The 27,439-nt window shown below is 41.5% G+C and overlaps 1 protein-coding gene across 1 annotated transcript in view; it reads left to right on the top strand.

Annotated features, from left to right (window-relative positions):
• The window catches only part of HMGA2 (high mobility group AT-hook 2), a 183,872-nt gene extending 158,883 nt beyond the window's left edge, over window positions 1-24,989 (top strand). The window contains exon 5 of the mRNA XM_030548809.1: window positions 22,095-24,989. Coding sequence (XP_030404669.1) covers window positions 22,095-22,151 — 57 coding nt within the window. The 3' untranslated portion in view covers window positions 22,152-24,989. The remainder of the gene's footprint in view (window positions 1-22,094) is intronic.
• The last annotated feature ends 2,450 nt before the right edge of the window (window positions 24,990-27,439 follow it).

The raw sequence follows: 27,439 nt of genomic DNA, 5'->3' as shown, positions 1-27,439 counted from the left end.
AAAGGCACAGAAGCAAAAACAGATAGTTCTTCTTGTAGTCATAACAGTTCTGTAAATGTCACCATGTCCCAGGTTTTAGGCATTCTCCAGGTCTCAGGCATTCTCTAAATCTCCTTTTATGGACAGCTGCTATCCAGTTTAAGGCCATGACAGTGCCATGTAAACACCTATGATATCGTCAAACATCCACAGAACCCAAAGGATTTCCCATCTTGCCGGTGGTAAATGCAACATCAAGTTCCACTGGAAAGAGATATGTCCACAGAATCAATGCAAACATGTAAATCATATGATCTGTATATATTCATGATGGTCACCAGGTGACTTGTATCAGTGGGGAAACACACACACATACCATGGTGAACTTGCACTGGAAAAACCTAACTGCAAGCCATCAGTAAATTTAAAGTCTCTGTGAAGGATAGGTGTCTAAAAATCGCAAAAGATGAGAAGTCTCAGGTATCTGCTTCAAATAGGTTTTAGTCACCAGAAAAAAACAAACAAACAGATCTTACTAGTAAGATCTACCATATTCTCATTTAAGTGACTAAGTAAGGACTAAGTAGCCACTTTCCTCATTTTTAAGTGATTTGTAACAGCTGGATCCTCAGCTGATGGCATATAGATTAGCTGCGTTCTTAAGTAATACAAAAGAAATTGATATTTTTTAGGGAAACATCATGAAGGTTATCAGAGTTTTTTTGGGGAACAGGACAGGTTTTATTTTTATCTTTTCTGCAGAATAGAAATAGTCTGAGTCTACAAGCTTTTGAAACGGTTTAATGATCCATATGGGGGGGAGCCTAAATATCAGAGATGTTAGAGTCTCTGGATCTCATAACTGAATTCAGAAAAAAGAACATGAGTCCAAATATATTTTACCAGCAGTTAAGTAACTTTTTTTACCTAATAGTAAATAAATTGCTTAAATTAAAAAAAAAACACCAAGCAAACGAACACGATAACAACAATACAAGGAAAAAAGAAAAGCATTCTTTTTTAATAGGTACAAATGCAAATCCAGTAATTTTTTTGTGTGTCTTACTTGCTAATTAAGGTCCTCATTCACGAAAGAAACCCTGTCATTATTAAAGTTAAGCATATGGTTAAGTGTTTTCCTGAATTGGGGTCTAAACTTTGCTCCAGCAACTTGAACCTCTGAAGTGCTGCCTACCCTTTGCAAGGAGTGGCATGCCTTCAGTGCTCATTGACTCAGTTATTCAGTATCACATAAATTTAATCCTCTAGGGACTGAAGTCCATTGGACTTCACTCATCTTCCCATTGACTACAAGGGGCTTTGAATCAGTCCCTTAGCACATAAGGATAAATGTAGTTATTCTATGTTCATTGAGGCTGAGAATTGGAAGTTTACAATTCATAAGAGGCAGGAAGCTTTATTGTCCAATAGCACATATAGTTGTTACCTGAAAGTAATTGTATAGGGGTGACAAGCGCCATTGCAAAAGGATTTCCAAAACATTTGGTTATCTTGCTTTTTGTTTGTTTGTTTATTTATTTTAAGCAAATATTGGCTGTGTTCACAGAGACTTCAAGGGCAGTGGTAAGGATGGTTTTTGGAGCTGGTCAAAAAAAATTGCACGAAAAGTTCATAGCAATTTGGCCTTTTTTTAAAAAATGGAATCTTTTGCCAAAAATTGTTGATATTTTTGAAATGTTTCTGTTTTTTTGTGAAAGTTTTGTGACATTTTAATCAAATTTTTAAATTTAAATTATGTTTGAAATCATCATTAAACATTTTTGCTTACCCCAAATGCAGCTTTCTGTGAACAAAAATATTCTATAACAGTTTTGGACATGATTTTGATAAAAAAAAAAATCTTAAATTTTACAGAAACTTTCATGGAAAATGGGTCAAGTTTGAAACTGTTTTTCTGTGTTTTGACTAGCTCAAATGTTTATATTTAAAATATCCCTAAACATTGTTGAGCATAAAACAAATAAAAATTAGAGCAGGGGTCAGCAACCTTCGGCACACAGCCCATCAGGTTAGCCCACGAGACATTTTGTTTACGTTGAATGTCTGCAGGCACGGCCCCTGGCAGCTCCCATTCTCGGCCACTGGGAGCTGCGGGGGGCCCGTGCCTGTGGACGGTCAACATATACAAAATGTCTTGCGACCCACCAGTGGAATACCCTGATTGGCTGCGCGCCAAAGGTTGCCGAACCCTGAATTAGAGTAACAACAAGCCGCTGAATTGCAGAATCAGGTTAAAAAATTAGGAGGTGGCACTGCTCTCCAGTGTGAAAGGAGAGAGACAAGTTTGATTTCTATTCCCAACCTCTCACTTTCCCGCCGGACAATGCAGCATAGGCTGAGTGTTTAAGCCTGGTCTACACCACAAAGTTTTGAAAATAAATAATCACACTCCTTTGTCAACATAGCTATGCCAACAAAACCACTGATGTAGACATAACTATACCAACAGAAGAATGCTTCTGTTAGTATAGCTAATTAGAGAGACAAAGTGGGTGAGGTAAGATCTTTTATAGAACCAACTTCTGTTGATGAGAGTTGGTCCAGTAAAAGATCTTACCTCACCCGCCTTGTCTCTCTAATATCCTGGGACTGAAATGTCAACACTGCATATGACGTAGCTGATATCATTCCAGTAGACAATGGTGTAGCTATGATGGCAGAAGAGCTCCTTTTGTTGGCTTATACTGCGTCGACACTAGAGGGCTCTGTTAGCATAGCTATACTGCCATAGCTATGCCAGCCATGGCTCTATAATGTAGACAAGCCCTTAGACTCACTCCAAAGCAACTCCTATCACTTCAGATGATGAAGATATAGCATTGTTGGGTATGGTTTCTACAGGAAGTTGTCTCTAGTCTTCTTTGGGCAGTAGGATGTTACCATGACAGGGTGCCTCAAAGGTTGTTATGATGAGCAAGAAAAAACCCCCCACAAGTACAGTTTTTGAGAGCTCTGACAGCACGCCAAAAGATGTCTGTTCAGAAAGAAAAAATAAAAACAAACAAGTAATGATTGGCAGTTTAGTGACTGATTTTGTAAACAGATGAAGCAATAAACTAAACTGTATTAAAGAACTAGGGGTTAGAAGAGGAAATCAGATGTTTTTTGGAAGGGAGTTTCTTGTTGTTTATATGACATCACTTCTGAGCAGAATCTAAAGAATGTTACTGCGCCCTAGGCTCTTTGTAGATTCCCAAACTGGTCTAAGATTTGGATTTCCTCGGTTCTAAATATTTTTTGTAATTTTTGTTTATTTTGTAACTATATTGAGTGACATTTCTGAGACTGCTGCTTCCCAGAAACTCCTCTTCAAATAAGTTAAACAAGCCAAGATTTTACGTGGCCAAGAAGAAGGCAGGGAAGGGAGAAAATTTACTTTTAAAAAAGAACATGTTGAGGTTAATCACCTTTAAAAAGGTCCCAAATCACAAGGCCAATCTGAAGAGCAAAGTTCATGTTTGTAAGGCGATCTGAAGATAAAAGTAACTGGGCAAGCGCTAAGCATTGTTATTACTCTATTATTTTGCATTTAAATAGTGCCTTTTATCACAAAGCACTTACCAATTGTATAGCTGCATCAGGTTGGAAATGCAGACACCTGTTAAGCAGAGGGTGACAACCAATGAGCCAGCACAAGTATAGCTCTCTACAATGAAATTCACCTTTATAAGAACTAGCGTCGATCATGGCTGATTTGAATATTTTCCCTTATGAAACCTATTGAAAACACGTGTGATAAAGCTACTGAAGGGTTTACTTAGCATTTCCACCATTTCATCAAGAATATAGAGTATGCCCAGCAGGTCTTTATAAAGTGAATTACAAATACATGCATACGTCATGACCCATTCCCTCAAAGAATTTCCCTAATCCTGCCTCAAGTTCATAGCCCAAGAAACCAGACTCTGCTCTGGAGGGGAGTTTCTGTGGAAGGGACGGAAATATCTTCCTTAGGCTGTTGAACAGCCTCAGGACTGGAGTATTCATTGCACTGCTGGCTCCCCTCTATGAAGGGGAATGAAGGATCGCCTTGTGGTTCCATGGGAATTAGGTATCCAGGTGCTTTTGAATATCCTACAAAGCACCTGTCTTCATCTTTAGATGGCTGAATACCTTTAAAAATCTGGTGTTTAGTCTCTCTGGCCCACATTCTCCAAGGTATTTAGGTGCTTGACGTCTACAGAAATCAGTGAGAGTTAGGCACCTAAATACCTTTGAGAATCTGGCATGGGCGGTGCGTGGGGAGGCTGGCCTTAGTGCTGGAAACTCCCTCAGTGCCTAGACCGTGGTCCCACCCCCACTCGGCCTCCTCCCCCTGAGGCCCTTCCCATGTTCCACCCACACTCTGCCCCAGGCCCCATTCATGCTAGGCCTCGTACCCGAAGGTCCCCCCCTGCCTGCCCACCAGTCACCAAGTCCCTCCTCTCTTCCACTTCCTATCCCCCGTGGCCCTCCCCAACTCTTTAAGTCCCTCCCCTTCTCCTGAGTAGTGGGGGGGAGCATTGGGGGGTGGAGGGACCCAGCGAGCGGCAGACGGTGGAGACCTTGGGTGAGAGGGGTGGAGGAGAGGAGGAACTCAGCAAGCGGCAGGAGGTGTGGGCATCTCAGGAGAGGAGGGACTCAATGAGAATTGGCAGGTGCCTCAGCGGAGTGGCGAGCAGGGACGGGAAGAGGCAGAGGTGGGTGGTCAAGGGCAAAAAGCGGGAGGGGACTTTGGGGGCAGAGTGCAGGCAGAGCCACCACAACCCAGTCATCCGCGCTGTAAAAGGCAGCAGGTCAGCGGCTGTGCCACAGGGGAGGCTTAGCCCCCTCAGGTCTATTCTATCCGCTGCCTATGGGATCTGGGGATCTGCTCCCCATCTGTAAAACTGGGGAAGGTAGTGCTTGCCTCCCTCCCACTAGTGATTTGATCAATGGTTGTAAAGCATTCAGAGCCAGGTTTTCACAAGTATTTAGGTGCCTAACTCCCTTTGATCTTGGTGCCCAAATACCTTTACAAAGCTATCCATTGGGCACTATGTTTAATTAGTTCTCATGCTATCTGGACAGTGTAGAGGACACTGAGTGTGTTATGCACCTCCATGATGTTTTGTTCTGAACCAAATCGGATGTGTTCTGAAGTAGAGTGCCTGCAAAGGACTGAAGTCTTTGGGGAGGTCTTTTCCATCCTGCTTCCATTAGGTACTATGATGCTAGGAGATAAATATAAATATAGCTAGATACATGCCAAGGAGTAGTCAGTGGATTCATAGTCTTACCCTACTCTGAAGTAGTCTTCAGAGGACTTTTTGCTCCCACTGGTGCTGAAAGGAAAGGCTACACCTCCCTGAGTCAGCATTGGTCATTACATCCCATTGGCTATTCAACAGCAGAGAAGAGCAGATGGTGCTTGTGCGCAGAGTATCTTTATGTTTTATGTTGTAGTTAGGAGTCCACAGAAGCATATTTGGCAAAAGATGCTTAGGGGATGAACTACATGGAGTTAAGAACTGAGCCCAGAGCTGAAAGGGCCCAAAATATCCCTAACAGTAGACACAGCAAAAAGGGTGTCTGAAGTATATTTGGGCAACATAATTGAGAATGATGGTGTGGGGGGTGCATCTATTAAAAAAACAATTACCGTTGCCAGTAAATAAAACGTTTTGCCATTATTTATATCATATAATTTAGCCAAGATTTCCTGCAGTGATATATCATTAAGACAACTTAGACAAATATCTGTTGGGACAGCTCTCCATAGCAGGGTCCAGGGATGAAGTGCCACCTCCACTCCCTGACTCACCTCAGCAAGACACAACCCTGCCCAGGCAGCTCTTACCGGCTGTGTGAGCAGTCAAAGGGGCTGGGAAATGAGGAGCAGACGCAACTCCAGGCCCCAGCAGCTGACGGTGGAATGCCACGGCTGCCCACTCCATGGCACCACGAGCCAGAGGAGCAGGTTCCGCACACTGCATGCCTCTGGCTTCTCACCTATGACCTGGACAGAGGGCTGGGCCTGAGAGGGACTGGGGAAAGGAGCTTCCTCGGAACTGCCCCACTCTGGATAAGGCACAGCAGTTTAGGGGAGCCTTGTGCCATGGGAGCGCCGGGGGCCAGCCTCAGCCCCAGGGGCTTGGAGCACCAGGTTTACATACCAAGCACATATCATGGACTCCCAGGGGGCCACAGACCCCTGGTTGAGAACCACTGGACTAGATTACCTTCTGGGGTCCCTTCCAGCATGTCATTTCTGTGATTCTTTGAGTGCTATAATTTCTGGGTGCCCAACTTGAGACACCTTAAAGGAGCCTGACTGCCAGAAATTTTGAGCACCCACTCTCTAAATTCAAACCACTTGAAGGTGTCTCCAGAAAGATATCAAAAAATAAGAACTCCCAGAAAATCTTGGACTTTGTCTTATACCTGTAACAACAAAGATAATCAATAAACCAGTTGTGACCGGGCCTCTCTCCATGATGCCCCAATGGGACACTGCTCAGGCTGTCGTAGGGACTTCAACGATGGGTTGCCACCTCTCACTGTCTGGTGCAGTGGCACTTTAGCTCTCTGGCCAAGGCACAATTGAGTCTCACCCCTTCCAAGATATAAAGTTAGAAACTAAAGGAATACTATGAACTCAAAACTAGGTTTGTCCAAAGAGTCTTTGGCAGGATGCCACCCTTCTGCTTAGGGCTTGTCTTCATTCAGCCAGTCAGTGGTCTCAGTTGTCCCATCCCCCAGGAGGTTCGTCCAGGCAGCAAGCGGTCTCAGATTATTGGCTGAAACCAGGCCTCTCTCACCAACAGAGAAGCAGAGCTCTAATTTCCTCCTTGGTCAGCCTCAAATCAAGCTGGGTATCCCTCTTCACTCCTGACATGTTACAGGTGCGGTGGGGAAGAGGCAGTTTGGTCCACAGGCCCTCAATAAACCCATCCTTGCCAGTGTGTGGCCTGTATATCCCATCACACTAATCATTGAAGGTGATGTGAGTTGGAGTGTTACTTCAAAAAAAAGACATTTATTAGATCCAGGAGACAGGGTTTCATGGAACACCTATAGAGTTATGAGTATTTAGCAACTTTTACAATCAAGTTCATAAATCCTAACACCAAGCTAGTTAAGTCAATGGAAAGACTCCCGTTGACTTCTGTGGGTTTGGGATTAGGTCTTTAAATGCTTGGATGTACTAAAATTATACAAGGACATAACAGATCATCAACTACATCAGAAAGGGTTGAAGATAAAGCACTAATGCATCAGATTGTTCTCTCAGAATTGTACCACATCGTCTCAGATGACAAAACTGATTCACAGTTTAATTTCCTATACAAAGATATCTATTACCCAGTGCTTGAAATCTCCAAGCCCGTTGGTCTTTTCAGACTGGTTTCACATGTTGTACTATAATACATACAAACATTTAGTTATGAAGTAGCAGAAATAGAATGAGAAATGTTGGGAAAATATAGGAACTACAGAATGACTAAATGAACCAGTGAATATAAGGCATTGTCTTAAATATAGTCTTTGCCTGTTATTGTCAATTATGGTCCTTTCATACCAAGCATAACTGAAAAAAAAAACAATTTGTGAGTAGAAATAGCTGTGTGCTTCAGTGGTTTGAGCATTGGCCTGCTAAACCCAGGGTTGTGAATTCAATCCTTGAGGGGGCCATTTGGGGATTGGTCCTGCTTTGAGCAGGGCATTGGACTAGATGATCTCCTGAGGTCCCTTCCAACCCTAATAATCTATAATCATTTATTGATGTATGCTTCCTGGGAGAAGACGATTGGGAGAAAAATATTTTATTCTTTAAGGATTCCTCAGTATTTCTGGCATTTTATAAAGTCTCGCTATGAAAACTGTCCCTGGAAGAGTAAGTGATAAGCCCCAGTCCTTCCCCATCACACAAACACACACCAAAAAACCCCTTAGAATATGAGTAGGAAGCATTATACAGCTACTATATTAATGATGGGCAGTTATAGAATTGTTTTCTTTGAAATCACAGTTATATCACACTACACCAGTGCTGATTGCTGTCTCCGGACATTACCACATATGGGCAGCCAATCAGAGCATGATACCAGTACCTTTGCTAAGACCATGCAGGCATACCAGTGTGCCCCCTCATGTGCATTAACTGGGCCTTAGTAAAAAAAAACTTTAAAAACCCCACGAAAATCCAAACCTACAAAATCACAGAACACACACATGTTTAAAAAATGTTTTTAATTCCAGCTGAATCCACATCATTTGGAATAGAAGTCTCACCGTGTCTGCCTCGGTTAGTATGTTGGCATGTTGGTAGTAAGCAATCTTGCTTGTTTATTGGCTCTAACTTGAAGGTTTCAAAAGCCACCCTTATCCCAGTGCTGTGCTGGCCCATGCAAAGGGTTGGAGGCTGCAGGCATCCTGTTGCAATAGTAGGTCAGAGCACTATTATCATGGGCTACACAATTACTGTGATTACTGATATTATGGTACTACTGTGGTTATAGACACACAGTAATATTTTCAAAAGCACCTAAGTGTAAGCAGCTTAGGTCCCATGAAAAGTCAGGTTACTTATGCACTTCTGAAAATGGGATTTAGGCGCTTTTGAAAATTTTGCTCACAATCTGTACTTTATTTTTAATGATCCCTGATTCTGTTTAACTCCACTAGAGTTTTGCCATGATACCCCTTGCTTTATCTTAACCCTGTTTATAGCATTTGAGAATCTTGACATCTGATGAAGTGAAGGGAAAACTATCATTCCTAAACTTGCTGAATTTTTGGTCAGCGAGCTGCTGAAGTAGTTTGATTCTGATCTCTGAACTCTGGTTTTGAAGATTATCTGCCACCCAACAGCCATGGGGCAAAAAAGGAGAGAAATAAAGAAAAACCAAATCACTCAAATTCTGCCTAAATTTTCATCTCTAGTTTCCAACATTGCAGTTTATAATGTCTCTCAGAGTTACCAATGACTAATCTCACAGACAGGATGGATGGGGGGGGTGGGGAGGGAAAGAGAGCACTGTATTGAAACCAGACAAGGAGTCTGGCAGAACGAAACACTGAGCTCTAGGACCCAGGGATCTACAGTGAGGATAGTGAATAGGTTTTTTCCTCCCTATTTCCCATGGCTGTTTTGAGACGAAATCTGGAAACTGAAATCAGAACAACACAGGGACAGATAGAGTATTTTAGGCCGCCTCCTCTTCACTTTAACAAAGTCTTCCAAAGAAGAATGTTATATAATGAGGCATTAACTGTAATTTATTTTAGTTCAATTTTTTTTACATTTAGGAAGAGGAAAACAGTTGAACACTGACCTATAAACTTCCATAAATCTTTCTTTGTCTTCAAAGAAAAAGTATTTTGTGCATAGGTTTCCATCAGGTGCTTTTTTCTATTAGATTATAGGGTTTAGACATGTTCCATTAAAAAAAAAAAACTACCATAAAGTTCTCTAGTCAAAAGGAAATAATCACCATCCATTAAATGAGACAGCCCCAATGTATTTTTAAATCAAACTATCCAATGTAGAAAAAGAAAAGTCTCAGTTCTGTGGTAATATGAATCACTTAGCAGATGGAACTCAAAAAGTTGGTTCATGTGCCATGATGAAGAGGTCCATACTTTATTGCCTTTTCCACCAGACTGCTCAGAGATATTCAAGAAGTTGAAAAATCTTTAAATGCATGGCTCTAAATCCCTTAGGAGTTGAACATATTAAGATGACAAGAAGAGTATGTCATTAAACCATAACTACCCTTTTTGGATTACCAGGTATTTGTAGATTTATTGGCAAAATGGCTTAAATTAGGGATATATTTTTAGTCCGCAGCATATTATAATAAAATAGCAACAAAATTTTTTGCAGTAAAAAAGAGAGGGAAAACAGGGGTTCTTATTAAAGCCTACACAAAGTTCTCTGATTTTTGTGTTCTTTTGCATGCACAAGGAGGTGCTCCATGATTACACAATCACTAAAGCTTGCAAGGAAACCATTTCCATTACCCCATTTCACTCAGGAGTCCTCGTTGCCCTGCCTTTAACTGCAGACCCTCTGTTTAGTCTGAAACTGAAAATTAAACCCAGCACTTAGGCTCTCGAAGTTAAATACTCTGCTTTGCTGCCAGCGCACAGCCTCACCAGTGTCTGTGTGGTAAAATCTCAGATTAAACTGTTCAGACATTTTAAAAGCGATTTTACAAGGCTTTTAGCCTTTAGTGTTTTCTTCTTTCATTGATTTTGTTGGTTTATTTATTTATTTAAGAGCCAAATCATGTAGATATATTACACCGCAAGGTCTCGCATGAACTTTGTTGAACCAAGTCAGAGGACCCAGCTTTCTTTCAGAAATATGTTTCTTATTCTGGGAGCTTTTCTGAGCACTCTTGGGGGGTAAGGTAGAGCCATATTTGTTAAACTTTTCCTTTCATGAGTGAAAACAAATGAAGAGCAAATCAGTGAGATTTAGAAACAGCAATAATAAAAACAAAGTTCTCCAACTCAACCTTCCCCCTCCCTCAAAGAATGGGCTTGTTATGCTCCTTGTAGCAGCCGTCGTTTTCTTTGTGAAGTAGGTTATGTAAATGGCTGAGTTGTTCAGTGTTTAGAAGCCTTCATGACTAGCACTCATAAAAATGTCACTGTGCACTTCCACTTTGAAAGGCTCTTTTATCTTACCTTCCTGAAGCCCCTTTCCAATGGATAAGCACGCTTGAGCAGGAAGCTGCAGGTTGGCCTTCCCACATTGCTTGGCCCTAATGAGGTGTGTGCAGCTCTTGGCTACAGTTTTTCAATCTCTTTCTTATTACTTCAAAGCAGGAGCTTTGAGGTCTAACCAAGTTTTAGCACTTGGCAAAACCTTTCAGCTGTGTTTCAAATGCTAGTTATTAATAATATATATAATATCAATTTGGCTACTCAGAAAAATCATTGTTGCCACCTGTCTGTAAATTAATTACAATGCTGTTGTAAGAGGTTATGGTTAGGATTTCAGTGTCATTGGGCATTCCTTATCAGCCTGCAACAAGCAATTACTCTTTTGAGGAATTAAAAGGACAAAACTCTTTCCTCAGCTTTTTATGTCTTTTTATAACAGGAGGCCCCCCAGATATCTGATTGGTGCCTCTTCTTTCCTATTCTACAACACACACTAAGGATATGTCTACACAGCAATTGAAAACCCGTGGCTGACGTGTGCTAGTTGACTTGGGCTAAGGGGCTGTTTAATTGAGGTGTAGACATTTGGGCTTAGACTGCAGCCTGGGCTCTAGGATCCTGCAGGGAGGAAGGATCTCAGACCTCGGGCTGCAGCACAAGCCCGAACGTCTACACTGCAATTAAACAGCCCCTTAGCCCGAGCCCTTAAGCCCAAGTCAGCTGCCATGAACCCACTGTGGGTTTTTAATTGCAGTGTAGACATGCCCTAAGGAGACTCTCACTTCAGTGAGATAGGAGATCATGATGTTAGGCTTGGCTAAAACAGGTCATATGGATTTCAATCCACACCTTTATTTGGATTGTCGTCTCCCTGTTCTTTCATATTCTGACATCTCACGCCTACCAAAAACAAAATCATTGCTGTAACACTGACTGTAATTAAACAGGTGGGATGCACAGAAATGTATGCTGTTTCATGCATGAGTCTTTAGGAGCTCTTCAATGGTATTATAGATTATATCATTTCCACCTGCATTGACAGGAACATTTATCTGGTACTGATAATCTTTTCTACCATCGGGAGGAAGAGTTTATACCAAGGCCTGTAATTTGTCCGTGTAGTGCACAGGCCTAAATACTAGGAATTACTGACCTCAGAGCTATGTGCTTGTTAATTTATTATTATCAGTTGTTCTATTTATATTGTTTTTAGCACCTCAACCCCATCCAGGTCATGGCCTCATTATACTGTGTGCTGTGAAAACATATAGTAAATTATAGTCCTTAACTTAACGGGCTTATAGTCTAAATGACAATTTGTAAAAGCTGTTTCCAAACCTTGGGATTTGCCAGTCTGCCACAAGGTTGTATAAGGTCACACTACTGATTCAACCAATCTGCATTAGGAATGCCTCCTTACTTTCTTTAATATTTTATTTCACTCCTAGGTGACCTGGTTGTGTCTTTTAGCATGTGAACTCTCCAGGGCAAGGTGTATCTCTTTATCTGAGTTTGTACAGCCCCCCCAAGATTTCTGTAGGCAGGATTTGTCCCCAGTGTAAATGCTATACAGAATATATGCTTGAACTCTGCTCTGTGCAAAAAGTCCTCTGATCCGTTATAAGAAGTGCTCAATTTTGCCAGCTGACAGCTTTTACTGTAGTTCCAATCAGGTGAGTCCATATTTTTAAAGGTATTCAGGCATCACTCCACTCAGTGTCACAAGGCCTGAGTGACTTAGATGGCTGTCTCATTTTCAAAAGCGACTGAGATACGTAGGAGCCTAAGTCTCATTGACTTTCAGTGATACGCAGGTTCCTAAGTGTGTAAGTCACTTGCAACACTGAGTGGAGTGATGCCTAAATACCTTTAAAATATTGGCCTTGGATCCAGATTTTGTCACTCTTACTCACATTTACTAGAGCCTTACTCTGCTATTAAGTAACATCACTGACTTCACTGGGACTATAAGCAGAGTAAGTGTCCCATTCTGAGATGCAGTGCCAACCAGTCAGGGGCTGTGTCACCACCTGCCCTGCAACCTGGGGTGCCTCACAGTGCTTTGGTGCTGTAGCTCCCAACCTGAGCCCCTCACAAACAGCCAACCAACGTGCAGGTCACACCCTGAATGTGTGTGTGTAACTGCAGCCTTCCAGGAACACTGATACCAGCAGCTCTGGTTACGACGTGCAGGTTGACCACACCACACTCCCAGTCCCAAATTCTCCCCCAAAACATGTGTTCTGCACTGTCCAGCTCTCTCCTGGACAGTCCACATATTGGAGGTCCATTGCGCCTGTAAGGGAACAATATCCAACTGTTTTTACTTCAAATGGAGTTACCCCAGAGCCCTGTTTAACCAAAACACTGGATCAGTTTTGATTAAAGAATAAAACAAATGTATTTAACTACAAAGAGATAGGCTTCAAGTGAGTACAAGTACAAGGCATTAAAGCAGAAATGTTTACAAGAGAAATAAAGATAAACCACTTCCTAGTGCCAAAACTTAACAAACTAGACTTGGTTCAAGCTAAAATTCTTACCAGCTACAGCGCTGACCTTACCTGGGTGCACATTTAGCCTCTACTCGCCTTCTGCAGCTGTAACAGTAGCAACAGTCTCCAGTGGTTCCTGTTACAATCCTGCTTTGCTCTCCATGGAATTCCAGAGGAGTTAGCAACAGACAATGGTACACAGTTCATAAGCTGGTCATTTCTGCAATTCTCTTTGGCATATCAGTTTAAGCACTCCCCATCGTGGCCTTACAAGGCACAGTAAGAGAAAGCTGTATAAATAAAATCATTTGATTTTTAAAGAAAGCCTCGGCAGATTCAAGGGATCACTACTTAGCATTGCTAGAATATTGCCAAAATCTTAGTGCGAACATCCAACAAGCTTCTTGAGCCAAAGATAATTAACCTTGAAGTGGTGACAAAAGAATTTTACACTAGGAAACTAAAACAGAAGAAATACTATGGCAAAAATGCCACGCAGTTATTCCCTGTTGCAAGTGGGAGAGAATGTTAGATTCATCACCTAAGTTTTATGTCATAATTACCCTGAGGGTCAGGCTTGAAAGAGGAACTGACGACATCCAAAGGAGACCAAGGAATACACGGACTAGTTGGTCTTGAGAACACTCAAAATGCTACTGACAGTACTGACAAAAGCAACACATGCTCACATGGTTATTCACAATAGCAAACATGAGGAGCAGCAAACAAAGACACCAGGAATCAGATCCACCTCAGCAGCTGATTAGGCCACTGCAAAAGGAAGTGTTTTGAGAACAAGAAGTGGCTAACTTTGTGATCAAAAAGGCATTGAGGTTCTGATAGGGTGCCTATGGGCAGCTGTACCCTGAGCGCCATCCTAGCTGTTTCTACTTCTAACTTTTATTAAGTAGTTGGATTAGTTTGTGGTTGTTATTTTTATTGATATGACAGTTTATATGCATTTGATTTTCAAAACAAAAAAAAATGGGGGATGGGAAGGAAGGGAGATATAACAGTAGCCACTGGAGTCAGGGATATTAGCTCCTGCCACATGATGTGGGGGGGATGTTAACCTTTTGATGCCCCAACCTATGTCATGTGAATGGAGCTAGGAAATAAAGTGCAGTCCCTTGCCAGAATTCCTGTGTTTCATGCTTTTATTGCAGCAGCTTGCAAGAGAACGAGGCAGAACTGCAGCCCCTACACTCTGAGAAGCATTAGGAATGCTCGTCCCTACTTCCCTGAGGGCACACAGCACCACTTAGGAACAAGAAGCATGCACAGGCATGCCCCGGCCTGCCCCTACACATCAGCCGGCTGATCTGGCCAGCCACACAAGGAGACAATAAGATGCACCACAGAAAGTGATGTGGTAGCAGTTGTTCAGCTTCTATGTGCCTAAGAGCATCTGAAAAATGTCCCTCAGTGCTCCCATTGAGATGGTGCAGCTAGACACCACCCCTTACTCTATGTCACAATTAAGTCCATACATGAGAGGGTTGAGAGGCATTTTGTAGTTCTCCCACTTCCCATCAGTCCTCCTTTAATTGCCTACAACAGCAGCAGTTACAAAGAAAGCAATTTTTTCATATAAATGCAAAAACTGGATTACAGAACAATCGAGTTAACTCAAACAATGCCTTTCTTTTACAGCTAAGATAACTGCATTAAAAGAGTTAAGGTTGCAAAATCAAGCATTCAGAAGCTAAGAACTACCTGAATTAAGGATAGCCAGGCAGCCTTCCAATTGATTGCTTAGCTGATTGCACCATTTCCATGATCTGTGGTTTTGTTCTTGATTTTGTGGCATGTCCGTAGGTGGATCTAGCACTGGTGTTGAGTGATCAGGATCTCTGATGCCCACCCAGTGACTGTCCCTTCATGCTTGAGATTATGTGTGTCTCTGCTGAGTTCGGTCAGAGTTCATCTGAACCCACAAAACCTTTCATTCCAGCATCCTGTTTCTCCTAAATGTTGGGACTGTTTCCCTGCTCCATCACACAGTATCCTTCTCTTTGGTTTGAAGCTTTGTCTCGGTGCCTGGTCCTATTGCATGCAGCAACACCAGATACAAGTCAGTAGGTCTGTGTAAAATACATTATCCTCTCATGAAGGCACTGCATAAGACTGTGATGTCTTCCTCTCTAGTGGCTCAGTCCTGCAAGGAACTGAGCAAAGTACTTAGGCACCTGCTTCGCTTTAAACATGGGAATAGTCCCACTGACATCAGTGGGCTCTAGTTTCCTGAATACTGTATAACAGCACAAGTTTGCACACCATCAGAAAAGCAACCCTAGCAGGGTAGCAAACAGGTTTCAGAAAATCCTGACCACCTCACCTTTTCAGGCGGGGGAGGGATAGCTCAGTGGTTTAAGCATTGGCCTGCTAAAACCAGTGTTGTAAGCTCAATTCTTGAGGGGGACCATTTAGGGAACTGGGGTGAAAATCTGCCTGGGGAATGGTCCTGCTTTGAGCCTGGGGTTGGACTAGATTACTTCCTGAGGTCCCTTCCAACCCTGATATTCTGTGGCTACACAGGAGCAGGCTGGGAGGATACTTTTTCTATGGTAACATAAAGCCATGGCATGAGAGAGGTTGAGAATCATTGTGTTATAACATTCTGATAAATTTAACCACTTCTGCCAACTTCAACACCAGGAAGTGTCTCCCAATGCTAGTATATAGTGCACCTGCCCTCCTTTCAAATTTCTGTTTAAAGCGCTCTTCTTCCATGGAACCTATAACCATTAATCCACCTCTGTCAAAGTGCTGTCTCCACACAAAAAGATGATTTACTACTTTACTTCCTCTGGATCTTCCAGTTCAAGGCAACTTCACCTGTATTCCCCTCTGTGGTCTGTCAAGGGCACCCACTCTAGTCTCCTGGCTCCTCAGTTATCACTTCTCATGGGCAGAGACATGCATCTCTTTGCCTCCTGACCAGGGTTCTTCCGGGCTGCACAGTTCCCTGCCTACACTGTAATAGCCCAATGCTCCAGACATTGTAAAGAGGCCACTGTACATAAGAACATAAGAATGGCCGTACCAGGTCAGACGAAAGGTCCATCTAGCCCAATATCTGTTTACTGACAGTGGCCAATGCCAAGTGCCCCAGAGGGAGTGAACCTAACAGACAATGATCAAGTGATCTCTCTCCTGCCATCCATCTCCATCCGCTGACAAACAGAGGCTAGGGACACCACTGTCTGTCCTTTGCTTTCTCTTCAAAGGCGATGAACAGCCACCAGTCACAAGTTACCACTCAGCTCTTTCTAAGCAAGCACGTTTATTCTTAAGGTGAATGCATTACAGAGAAGCCACATAGCAAACAATAAAAGTTCCTATATGCAGGCTAAACACTTACCAGAGTATTTTAGAACCTTGATAGGCCTTTCCAGCCTTTCACAGGAAGGATGGGGGCCCCACTTGGACAAAAGATCCTGTCTGTTTGCTAGATCAGAAAGAAGGCCTTGAGTCAATTTAAACTCAGGCTATTTATCCAGAAGTCCTTTCTTTGTCTGTTGGTCTCTGGAGAATCTAGTTTGAAGTAGTATATGCAAATCTCTCCAGACAGTGGTACTGCTCTACAGGAGTTACAGCCTGAGGGAATTTTCCCCCACTGTTCTTAGGTCCTGGAGGAGCTATGGTCACCCTGACCCCTGGAGTTACATGCAATCCCTGGCCCACAATGATACATAAGCTTAAGACAGTACGGTCCTCCAAAGATACTGCAGGAAATTGCCATATCTGTCACACCTAATTTTTGTTCTGTCTCTGTTTAGGTGGTAAGCACTCCAAATCAGAAAGCCTGTCATCTTCTGTGTTTTGTACAATACCAAACAGCCAGTAAATAATAACTACTGGCTAGGCTACTTACAAATATCTTTCTTCTACTGTCACTCCTAAACGAAGTGTTCTGGTCTTAGTGTCTGCATAGAAGGAATTCAACCAGGCTTCACACAAGACAATTGTCAGTCTGCAAGTCAATATTCCACTCCCCTTAGCAGAGTAACAACTTTTCCAGTTCTGCTTTTCTTCTTGAAAAGCTCTTCTTCCAAACCAAAATGATCCAGTGCATTGCCAACCTCAAACATTCAAAAATCATGAATCAAGTCCCAAAATTATGAGATTGTCTTAAAATCATGAGATTTAAATAAATAAATAAATAAGGTGTCCTATTTACTTGATTTCTGGGGTTTCAGCTTTAAGGTGCCCTTGGATCACATTTTCAAACCTTTTACCACAATCATGAGGGCTAGAATCTTTCTTTAAAAAAAAATAGCTAAGATTCTCATGCAATCTCTTGCTGGAACTTTAAGAAAACTATTAAATATCGCAAGCCTTTTGATAACATTAAAAGAGGTTGCAATGCTGGCACTAAAACATACCCTTTGGCAATGAAGATGTCTCTTCAGCTCTCCAAGGCTGGCTGTGAAACACTTATTTCCACAAACACCTTCTCCAGAGACTGCTGCCAGTAACCCCCCACTCTTCCTTTCTGATAGTGTGGTCAGAAGTCCACCTGCTCTTAGAAAGAACCAGTTAAGGTTGCAGTATTCTCCCAACTAGCCAATCATAAAATGATGCAAGTGGTCCTGTAGCTGTACTCCTGGGGGAATGCTGCACCACTGCGCAATGCAGACCCAGCATTGGGCTGTTTCTCCCTCTGGATCCCTGGGTTATGAGGGATAGGGAGGTGGGTGTCTGGGCTTGCGGGGGGCATGACTTGGCTCTGGGAGGGTAGGGGATGCGGATATCTGGGCGGGGGGCATGGCTGGGCTCTGAGCAGTAGAGGGGACAGATATCTGGGCTGGGGGCACCTCACAGCTGGGCTCAGAGGGGAGGGAGGAGTGGATATCTGGGCAAGGGTGAGCCTCACAGCTAGGCTCTGTGGGGGGAAGGTGTGTAGGTATCTGGGCTCTGGGGGGCCCACGGCTGGGCTCTGAGTGGTAGGAGATGGGTGTCTGGGCTAGGAAGGGCCCTGCAGTTGGGCTCTGGGGGGAGGGGATGTGAGTATCTGGGCTGGGGGGGGGCTACAGTTGGGCTCAGGGGGGGAGGGATTGTGGTTGTCTAGCCCCCCCAGACGGGCTCTGGAGAGGAGGGGGCAGAGAAACAGGAACTGGTTTGTCATGGGGGTTTCTTTAACTCTCTCCTTCTAGGGGAATTTCTGTTTGTGTCTGTATTGTTACAGACATATTTGCTGACAGGTGTTTTGAAATAAATTACCAAAATAATTGAAAATGGCATGGTTATATAGTGTTATTTTGACAAATAAAATTGGCAGAATTTTGCAGAAATTTAAAATATTGTGTGCAGAATTTTTAATTTTTTTGGCACAGAATTCCCCCAGGAGTAGTAGCTTAATTGTTGGGTATGTGAAATGGGCTTCTAGAAAGTTCAGGCAACTCACTGCTGCCCTCTACATAGCCTTAAAAATCATTGGAGGTTTCCAGGCTGCTCCTCATACCATTACTAATTAAATGTCAAAGCTAACACAACTTCAAAGTCAGTAGAAAGCAGCATTTTAAAAAAAAATCTATGTATGTTATGTTAAGTAAAGAAAACAGAATCCAAAGTCATCATTTTCAGCTGAATAGTCACTGACAGCTTTGAGCAAAGCGGTTGCTCGTCATGATCTTGATGAGCCTCTGAATTTGCAAAGTGTCAATGCAATATGTTTTAAAACAGCTTCTTCCACTTCTAGTACTTGCCAGCACAAAGATGGCTTCAGATACTGATTTTCTTCTAGCCTGAACTGTTACAACAGCCCCCTATGTCATTCTGCAAGATGGGGAAATGAGTGGGGAAAACACATCATGTATTTATGAATTTTATGAAGTGTTAAAAAGATTGGTTCAGTACCTGAATATTCTGAACGTTGGTGAGGGGGATTAAAATTCACCCATGCACTTGCTGTTCAGTGACAACTTTCATTGCAGTAATCTAAATACCTCCCATGTCACTGGAAAGGGGTCATTGTGAGGAAGAAAACTGTGTATCTGCATGCTCGCTTAGTGCCTTTCTGGAATTTAAATACTAATTGAAAAGACAAGGTCAGAGGGCAGCTGACACTTGACTTTGCTCTCTTTCTTCTGGCCATGGCTTTGATCATACTACATCTTTCTTTGTGCCTAGTACTCCAGAGAGTACCCTAGGGTCATGGCCTGTTTCCTAGTCAAGAGGTATAAACCTACTGGCTTAAATATTTGAGGCCCATGGTTTAGCAGGGAGGGGGGCTTTTGCTTCATGCTTTCCACATTTCCCACATAACCCAAAGCAGACTAAACAAAACCAGTGTGAAATCTCATGGCTTGATGCTGCTATGGTTATATTTTTTAAGCTGTCATCCATTCATTTGTACTTGTGGTTATTCCCTGGATTTACAGCTTTTTTCAGCCTTTTTTTTGGGGGGGGGGAGGAGCACCTTTTGAAAAGAGATTGCAGTAAGCAGTGGCCTATGATTAAAGCCCAATGTTTTTTTTCTCGATGCTGCTCTTGTGCAGCACTGTCACACATGGTAGCATTTAGGAGCCCTTCACAGCTGAGGTGTTTCAAACACTAATGAATGGAAGTTTGGTCATATAATGCAGACGAGCTTTAAGGCATGCTTTACTGAATGGTGTACTGTAGCGGCCTGGGAAAGGAAGAGAGTTATAAATTGTGTCAGTTAGCCACCCAGACAAAATGAAGCCATGTGGAAAATCAAATCTATTAAAGTATGAAGACTGTTATAAGCTGTTTTAAGCTGGTCATTCTTAAAAGGTCTCACTTTGCTGTAGGGGTAAATGTTTACCTATTCTTCCTAGATCTGTTTCACATGCTGTCTTAGGAGAGGATGTGCAGCATTTGATAAAAATCAACCTCACACTAGCAGCCCTTTTATCAGAAATGTTTATTGTCTACAGTTTACCAGCCATGTCCTGAAAGGTATTGCACATTTATTAAATAAGCATGTGAAGAGGATTGCACAGCAGAGCTGGGCCTGCTGAAGGAAAACATCAAGGCCAGAGGGATGGGGCAGAGGAGAGCAATTGTTTTTAAGAGAGGGGCCTGCAAGGATATATGTCAAATTTACTTTTCGTGGCTAGCCCACCTTTCAGACACTGCATCTTGCCGCAGAGTTGTTTTTACATGTATTTTAGTGTTCAGACTAAGTGGTTCAGCAGAACTTGGTTAAACTTCTAAACAACAGTTGAGAAACATTTACTCAAACAAATTCTCTGCTTAATCTTTGAAAGATGTCAGGTTAAGGAAAGAAACTCCACCTAATACTGCAAGGTTGAAGTTGCTACTTTTAGTAGAGATATTTTCATATTTTTCTTCATGCTGTCTGAGGATATCAGAACTAAAAGAGCATTCTGGTGTTAATGAACATGATGCTCTCCTCTTTCCTAGTTTAAACACATGAGTAAGGTTGCATCTACTTAATGTACCTCTGGCATGAGAAATGTCTTGATCAAAGTCACCCCATGTCAAACCCAAAACAAGATCATTATGGTTGTACTCAAAGCCTCCTCCAATTCCTAGCTATTTATTTAGTCTCACCTCTCTTAAGTCAACATAAAAGCAGCATAGGTCATAAAGAATTAAAAGTGGGCAGACTGAAAGACAACTAAAAATAAATTGATGTGGTCAACCAGGTCAGTACCTTTTCCAAGAGGGTTGAGGTCCCCAAGTTCTTGGTTTCTTTCTGGATTCCATCTGGTGGCAAGAGGTCAGAGCCACAGTTTGGACAGGCATAGTTGGACATTGGAAGAGAACATTTCCTTCCAATTTACAAAATTACTAAAGATAGCTAAGACCCAAGCAGACTGCGAAGAGCTACAAAAGGATCTCTCAAAACTGGGTGACTGGGCAAAAAAATGGCAGATGAAATTTAATGTTAATAAATGCAAAGGAATGCACATTGGAAAGCATAAGCCCAACTAGATATAAAATGATGGAGTCTAAAATTTGCTGTTACTACTCAGGAAAGAGATCTTGGAGTCATTGTGGATAGTTCTCTGAAAACATCCACTCAATGTGCAGTGGCAGTCAAAAAAGCGAACAGAATGCTGGGAGTAATTATGAAAGAGATAGATAATAGGACAGAAAATATCATGTTGCCTCTATATAAATCTATGGTACACCCACATCTTGAATACTGTGTGCAGATGTGGTCACCCTATCTCAAAAAATATATATTAGAATTGAAAATGGTTCAGAAAAAGGCAACAAAAATTGTTAGGGGTATGGAATGGCTTCCGTATGAGGAAAAATTAATAAGACAGAAACTTTTCAGCTTGGAAAAGAAATGACGAAGGGGGGATGTGAGCAAGGTCTATAAAATTGTGACTGGTGTAGAGAAAGTAGATAAGGAAGTGTTGTTTACTGTTTCTCATAACACTAGAACTAGGGGGTCACCAAATGAAATTAATAGGCAGCAGGTTTAAAACAAACAAAAGGAAGTATTTCGTCACACAACACACAGTCAGCCTATGGAACTTTTTGCCAGAGGATGTTGTGAAAGCCAAGACTATAACAAGGTTCAAAAAAGAACTAGATAAGTTCATGGAGAATAGGTCCATCAATGGCTATTAGCCAGGATGGGCAAGGATGGTGTCCCTCGCCTCTGTTTGCCAGAAGCTGGGAATGGGCAATGGGATGGATCACATGTTGATTACCTGTTCTGTTCATTCCCTCTGGGGCACCTGGCATTGGCCACTGTTGGAAAACAGGATACTGGGCTAGATGGACCTTTGGTCTGACCTTCTAGGGCCATTCTTACATTCTTATGTTCTAATTTACATGGGTATGGAGGTATCATGGAAGAGGACCCTTGAAATAATGTAAAGGTTATAAAGAGTGTTCATTCAGCTTAGGAAGTAATTATAATTTATGCAGAAGTCCTCAGTGGCAACCATGTCTGCCTTTGTAAATGAAAGGCATAGACACAATGGTAATTATTTATTTTGTGTATTCCAGGAAGAGACTGAAGAAACTGAAGAGACGTCCTCACAAGAATCTGCAGAGGAAGACTAGGAAACCACACCATTCGATTTCTACCTCATCAGCAGTTGGGTCTTTTGAAGGGAGAAGACGCTGCCTTGACCACTTATTTTCTATGCCATGGTGTTTCCACTTATGCCTGGGGGGAAAAAAAATCACATAACCTTAAAAAAGACTATATTAATCACCTTCTTTGTAATCCCTTCACAGTCCCAGGTTTAGTGAAAAACTGCTGTAACACAAAGGGGACACAGATTACCGATGAAACTTTTAATTACTGTTTTCTTTTTTCTTAACCTACTAATAGTTTGTTTGAGCTGCTAAGTAAGGGTGACTGGGTCAGGAAAGCTTTGAATCAGATTTAAGTCATTTACTGCACTGCATATAAACAAGAGACTTGTAACATAATTATAATGGGCATTGAAATAGGAAAGGCTTGGTGTGTAACATCATTGGCCTTACAACACCTCCGAGAACCCACTCCCTAGCTTAGTAAACTCCCTGTTTAGAACACCAAAGATAAGGGATAGATACTACTCTTTTTTTGTAACCTTGTAGATTTGTACTTGATTTTTTTAAAACCTTACTGTTATTTCAGGAAGAATTGAGAGCTGATTTTTCACTTAATTCAGCTGATAATCAAAAGAAAGGAAAAATAGGTACTTTCATTTTTAAAAAGGGATGACAAAGATACGTTGTATACTTACAGATACAAACATATCAGCAGAAGTAGTAATAAATTAAACTCACAGCACTCATCTTCAGAAAACTAGAAATTCAGGTAGACTCAGCTTTCCGCAGAGCCAGACATTTTTTACAAAACTAGAGGTGACTAACACCAAAACACTCTCAAGCCATATAAAGACATAGATTTATCAATTACAGTGGTTTCGGAGATAAAAATCATGAAAAGGTATCCCAGAACGAATCAGGAACTTATCTGAACCAAGAAAAAAAATGTTTTGTTTGACCTCACCTAATTTTACCCATCATGTATCAATATTTCAAAGGGAATGAATCTCTTCTCATTACTCACCAGTTTTGATGTAAGAATCAACATCATGTACCTCAAGTGAGCTTGTGTATTACTTTAAGCAATATACTTTGACATAGGATGGTTCGCTGGGCAGTTTTACTCCAGTGACATTTCTCCATCTTTTCCACTCAAAACAGCACTTTTAGCAACAGATGCAATATTACCCCACTATTCAATACTACCTCTGATTTTTACAATTAACTCAACAGCCTGATAAATACATGCTGCTATACACATACAATGCAGGAAATTATTATTGGGTAGATAATCATGAATATCTCTATTTTCTCCTTATTTTTTTCTTCAACACTTAATGACGCAATATTTTTAATGTGTTTCAGCATGACTATGTATGTTTCTTTTTTTTAATGTACTTATTCCTATTCTCTGCTAGATTTCTGTGTAATGTACTGTTAACTTGAATATATTTTTGTACTGAATACTCATAGGTTTGTAAGGATAATTTTCAATGACACTACATAACATAGAAAAACATTAGTTGTAATGTTTAAATATTACTGTCCAAGTTTGTACCTCAAATGAATTGTTTAAAGAAATGGACTAATCGATTGACAAAGACCTACCTCCGGACTTTAAATGGAATGAACTTGTTACTTTCAGCATTAGTTTGAGATGTTTGAAACAGGACTGCAACTAATCCCTAATTCAAAACTTTGTTGTAAAAGACCTTTGCTGGAAATGAACACATATTAAATTACTTTCATATTAAAAACAAAAAAAACCTTCAAAGAAACTTGAAGCTTTGTAGGTGGGAAGCAACAAGCTCAGCTTTTGCATAATGCAATCACAAATATGTGTTTTTTTTTTAAAAAAAATTAGTAGATTGTAAGGAAATACTTGACAAGTATTTTCATGTATTTTACACAAATGTGATTTTTTTAATGTTTCAAACCTGATTTATTTTAAATGCTTCTTATGTAGAGTTTTTTATTCCTCTCTCTCTCTCCCCCTCTCGCTCTCTCTCTCCTAGTCAGTACATCTGCTTTGTGACATTGTATTATTAACTGGGCCGGGGGTAGTTTCTCAGGAAGGCTTCTATCAGTTTGGCTTTAGTACTGAGTCAAATGCAACTAAAGATAACTACTTACTGGCTTCTTCAAAGACGTGATATCAAGAAACAAGGATCTCCTCAAAAGACTGCAGAGGGCTCATTCTTGGGGATTGCCAAGAAAGAGCTGATCAGAGTATTAAAACTAGATATGTTAATATTAACTAAACGAGGGCTAATCATATCCATTCTATAGCTCATTAAAGACTGCATCCATTGCCCATTGAAGTCAATGGAAGGACTCCAGTTGACTTCGAAGGACGCTGGATCAGGTCCTAACAATTTCATGTTCAGCAAATGCATTTTGTTTTGTTTTTTCAAAACACAGTGTTCAACAGATGAAACAGAAGTAGTTGATGCGTGTGGATCAAGCTCCGAGGGACTTACAGCTCTGATCAAGTTCATCTTATATTGTCTATATATTGTAGTACAATCAAAACACATTACTACCTCTTAGGGCCTCCTATACCTCATTTTTCAGACTGAAAACTGCTCGTGGCCATTGAAACAGTGAGAACATCATAAAATTTTTTATATATATAGTTTATTTTTGTGGGAGATAAATTTTATAGGACTGTTCTTTGCTGTCATTGGTCACTAGTAAATAAAACTGGACATTACACATTTCTACCATTTCTGCAAGATAGGTATGTTTGCAGGAAACAAGTTTCAAGATGTTTAACTGCAGGTTACTGTTTTCCTGTTCCTTTTTTGCTTTGTTCTTCATGTAGAATTGCTGTCTATGATTGTACTTTGAATCGCTTGCTTGTTGAAAATGATCCATTAATGGATTATCACAGTCTGTTCGGCACAATAAACATAATAGCCTCTGTGATCCCCAAGTTGTTTGGTTCTTAGACTTTTGTCACAGCTCCATGAAATGGGTAATAAAGTTTGGTCACAGTGGGCCAAATTTGTAAAAGTTTGTATGCAAATCATTTTTGTGTGAGAACCATGGATAATGTACAGATTTTTGTGGTTGAGTTAAAGGGAGTTGTTTTAGTAATCACAGAGTTAGTTTGGAAGATTGTGGTATATGCCCACACATTTATGTTTGCAACTGTGCCTCACTCTCTTACTGTGATTGTTCTAATCTTATTAGTTCATATATTTAGTTACACATGTTCTCTGTATTAGTTTATTTCCAAGCTACTCTTTTCAGCATATCTAACCTATAACCATTATTTTTTCTAGTGCTTGGTGGCATGTACTTTTTGAACTTGGTTATTTTGTAAGGCAAATAACCTGGAACATAATCCCAACACGAGTACTGAGGAGTAATATACGTAACTTCAGTTCTGAAGCAGAGATCTGAGCAATTTCATTCATTGCATTTTCTGTCCCCTTTTGCTCCAATCTCATTCCTTGCTCAACATTGTTACAGGACCATTCCATTTCACATTTCAGTTTTCCTGGTGGTCTACCTCCCTCTGATTGCCATCACTCAACTCTTCCTGTTATTTTATCTGATCTTATGCTCCAGCTGTAACCCGCCCACCTGGTGGATTGGCCAGCTCACTGAACTTCTGTAACTGTGCTTAACTCCCCATATCTTCTTATGAGTCATTCCTCTAGATCACCTCACTCCCACTTGTCTTCTTGAGATAACTTCCAATAAATCTATCCATGATGCACTTCCCAATGGGACTGCTCATGTTTAAAACGTGCACAAGTGTTTGCAGGATCGAGACCTATGTTTGTCAGCTCCCACGTTTCTGCTCTGTCCAGTACAACTGTAACAAAGGTTATGATAAACTTTCACCTCTGTCACTAAACTCACATCAGGTCATTTTCTCACGTCAGATTTGGGAGGGGTTTTATGCTGTTGCTGCAGGAGCTTGGCTAATATTCCTTTTATAGTGGTTTCACTGCCTGTCATGGTATAATCCCCCACGCTAAACCTTAACGTCCAAAAGATGGGGTACCAGCATGAATTCCTCTAAGCTCAATCACCAGCTTAGAACTTGTAGCGCTGCCACCAACCAGGAATTCCAGTGCCTGGTACACTCTGGTCCCCCCCAAACCTTGCCCGGGGACCCCCAAGACCCAGTCCCTCTGGATCTTAACACAAGGAAAGTAAACCCTTTCCCCCACCGTTGCCTCTCCCAGGCTTCCCCTCCCTGGGTTACCCTGGAAGATCACTGTGATTCAAACTCCTTGAATCTTGAAACAGAGAGGAAAATGCACCTTCCCCCCTCCTTCTCTCTTCCCCTCCCAGACTCTCCCTGAGAGAGGCAGTAATCCTAACACAGAGAGAAAATAACCTTTCTCTCCCCCGTCCCTCCTTTCTCCCCACCAATTCCCTGGTGGGACCCAGCGGTCTCACCAGAATAAAAAAAACACCAGAGACCCCTGGGGTCTCACCAGAATAAAAAAACAATCAGGTTCTTAAACAAGAAAAGCTTTTAATTAAAGAAAGAAAAAACAGTAAAACTTCTATTGTAAATTTAAGATGGAATATGTTACAGCTATAGACACTGGGAATACCCTCCCAGCCTAAGTATAGAAGTACAAATTAAAATCCTTTCAGCAAAATACAAATTTGAACTCCTTCCAGCCAAATACACATTTGCAAATAAAGAAAACAAACATAAACCTAACTCGCCTTATCTACCTAGTACTTACTATTCTGAGCACATAAGAGCCTGTATCAGAGAGATTGGAGAGAAACCTAGTTGCACGTCTGGTCGCTCTCAGAACCCAGAGAGAACAACCACCAAACACTAACAGCACACACAAAAACTTCCCTCCCTCAAGATTTGAAAGTATCCTGTCCCCCGATTGGTCCTCTGGTCAGGTGACAGCTAGGCTCACTGAACTTGTTAACCCTTTACAGTCAAAAGAGACATGAAGTACTCCTGTTCTATTAACCCTTAACTATTTGTTTATGACACTGCCCATGTATGCAACAGTGCCTAACGCGTGGTTTCTTACAGCTCCCTCTGAACATCTGGTGCTGGCCGCTGTAGGAGACAGGATACTGGACTAGATGGACCATGGGTCTGATCCAGTGTGGCGATTCCTGTTATCTTATGCCCAGAAGATAGGATGCAGCCTTGTCATACCCCATTCTTTATCTGACACCATAATGAAGTATCATTTCCAACCTTCACACCTTTGCATTCCTTCACATCGTTTTTCTGTTAATTTCCCCCATCTCACTAGGGACTCAGCTGCTCTGAATTTCCCATAATCTTCCTTTCTGCATTTATTTTT

Source organism: Gopherus evgoodei, chromosome 1 (genome assembly GCF_007399415.2).
Source record: "Gopherus evgoodei ecotype Sinaloan lineage chromosome 1, rGopEvg1_v1.p, whole genome shotgun sequence".
NCBI classification, from domain to species: domain Eukaryota; kingdom Metazoa; phylum Chordata; order Testudines; family Testudinidae; genus Gopherus; species Gopherus evgoodei.
The sequence above is the reverse complement of the archived record's forward strand: the minus strand, read 5'-3'. Positions and strand labels throughout refer to the sequence as shown.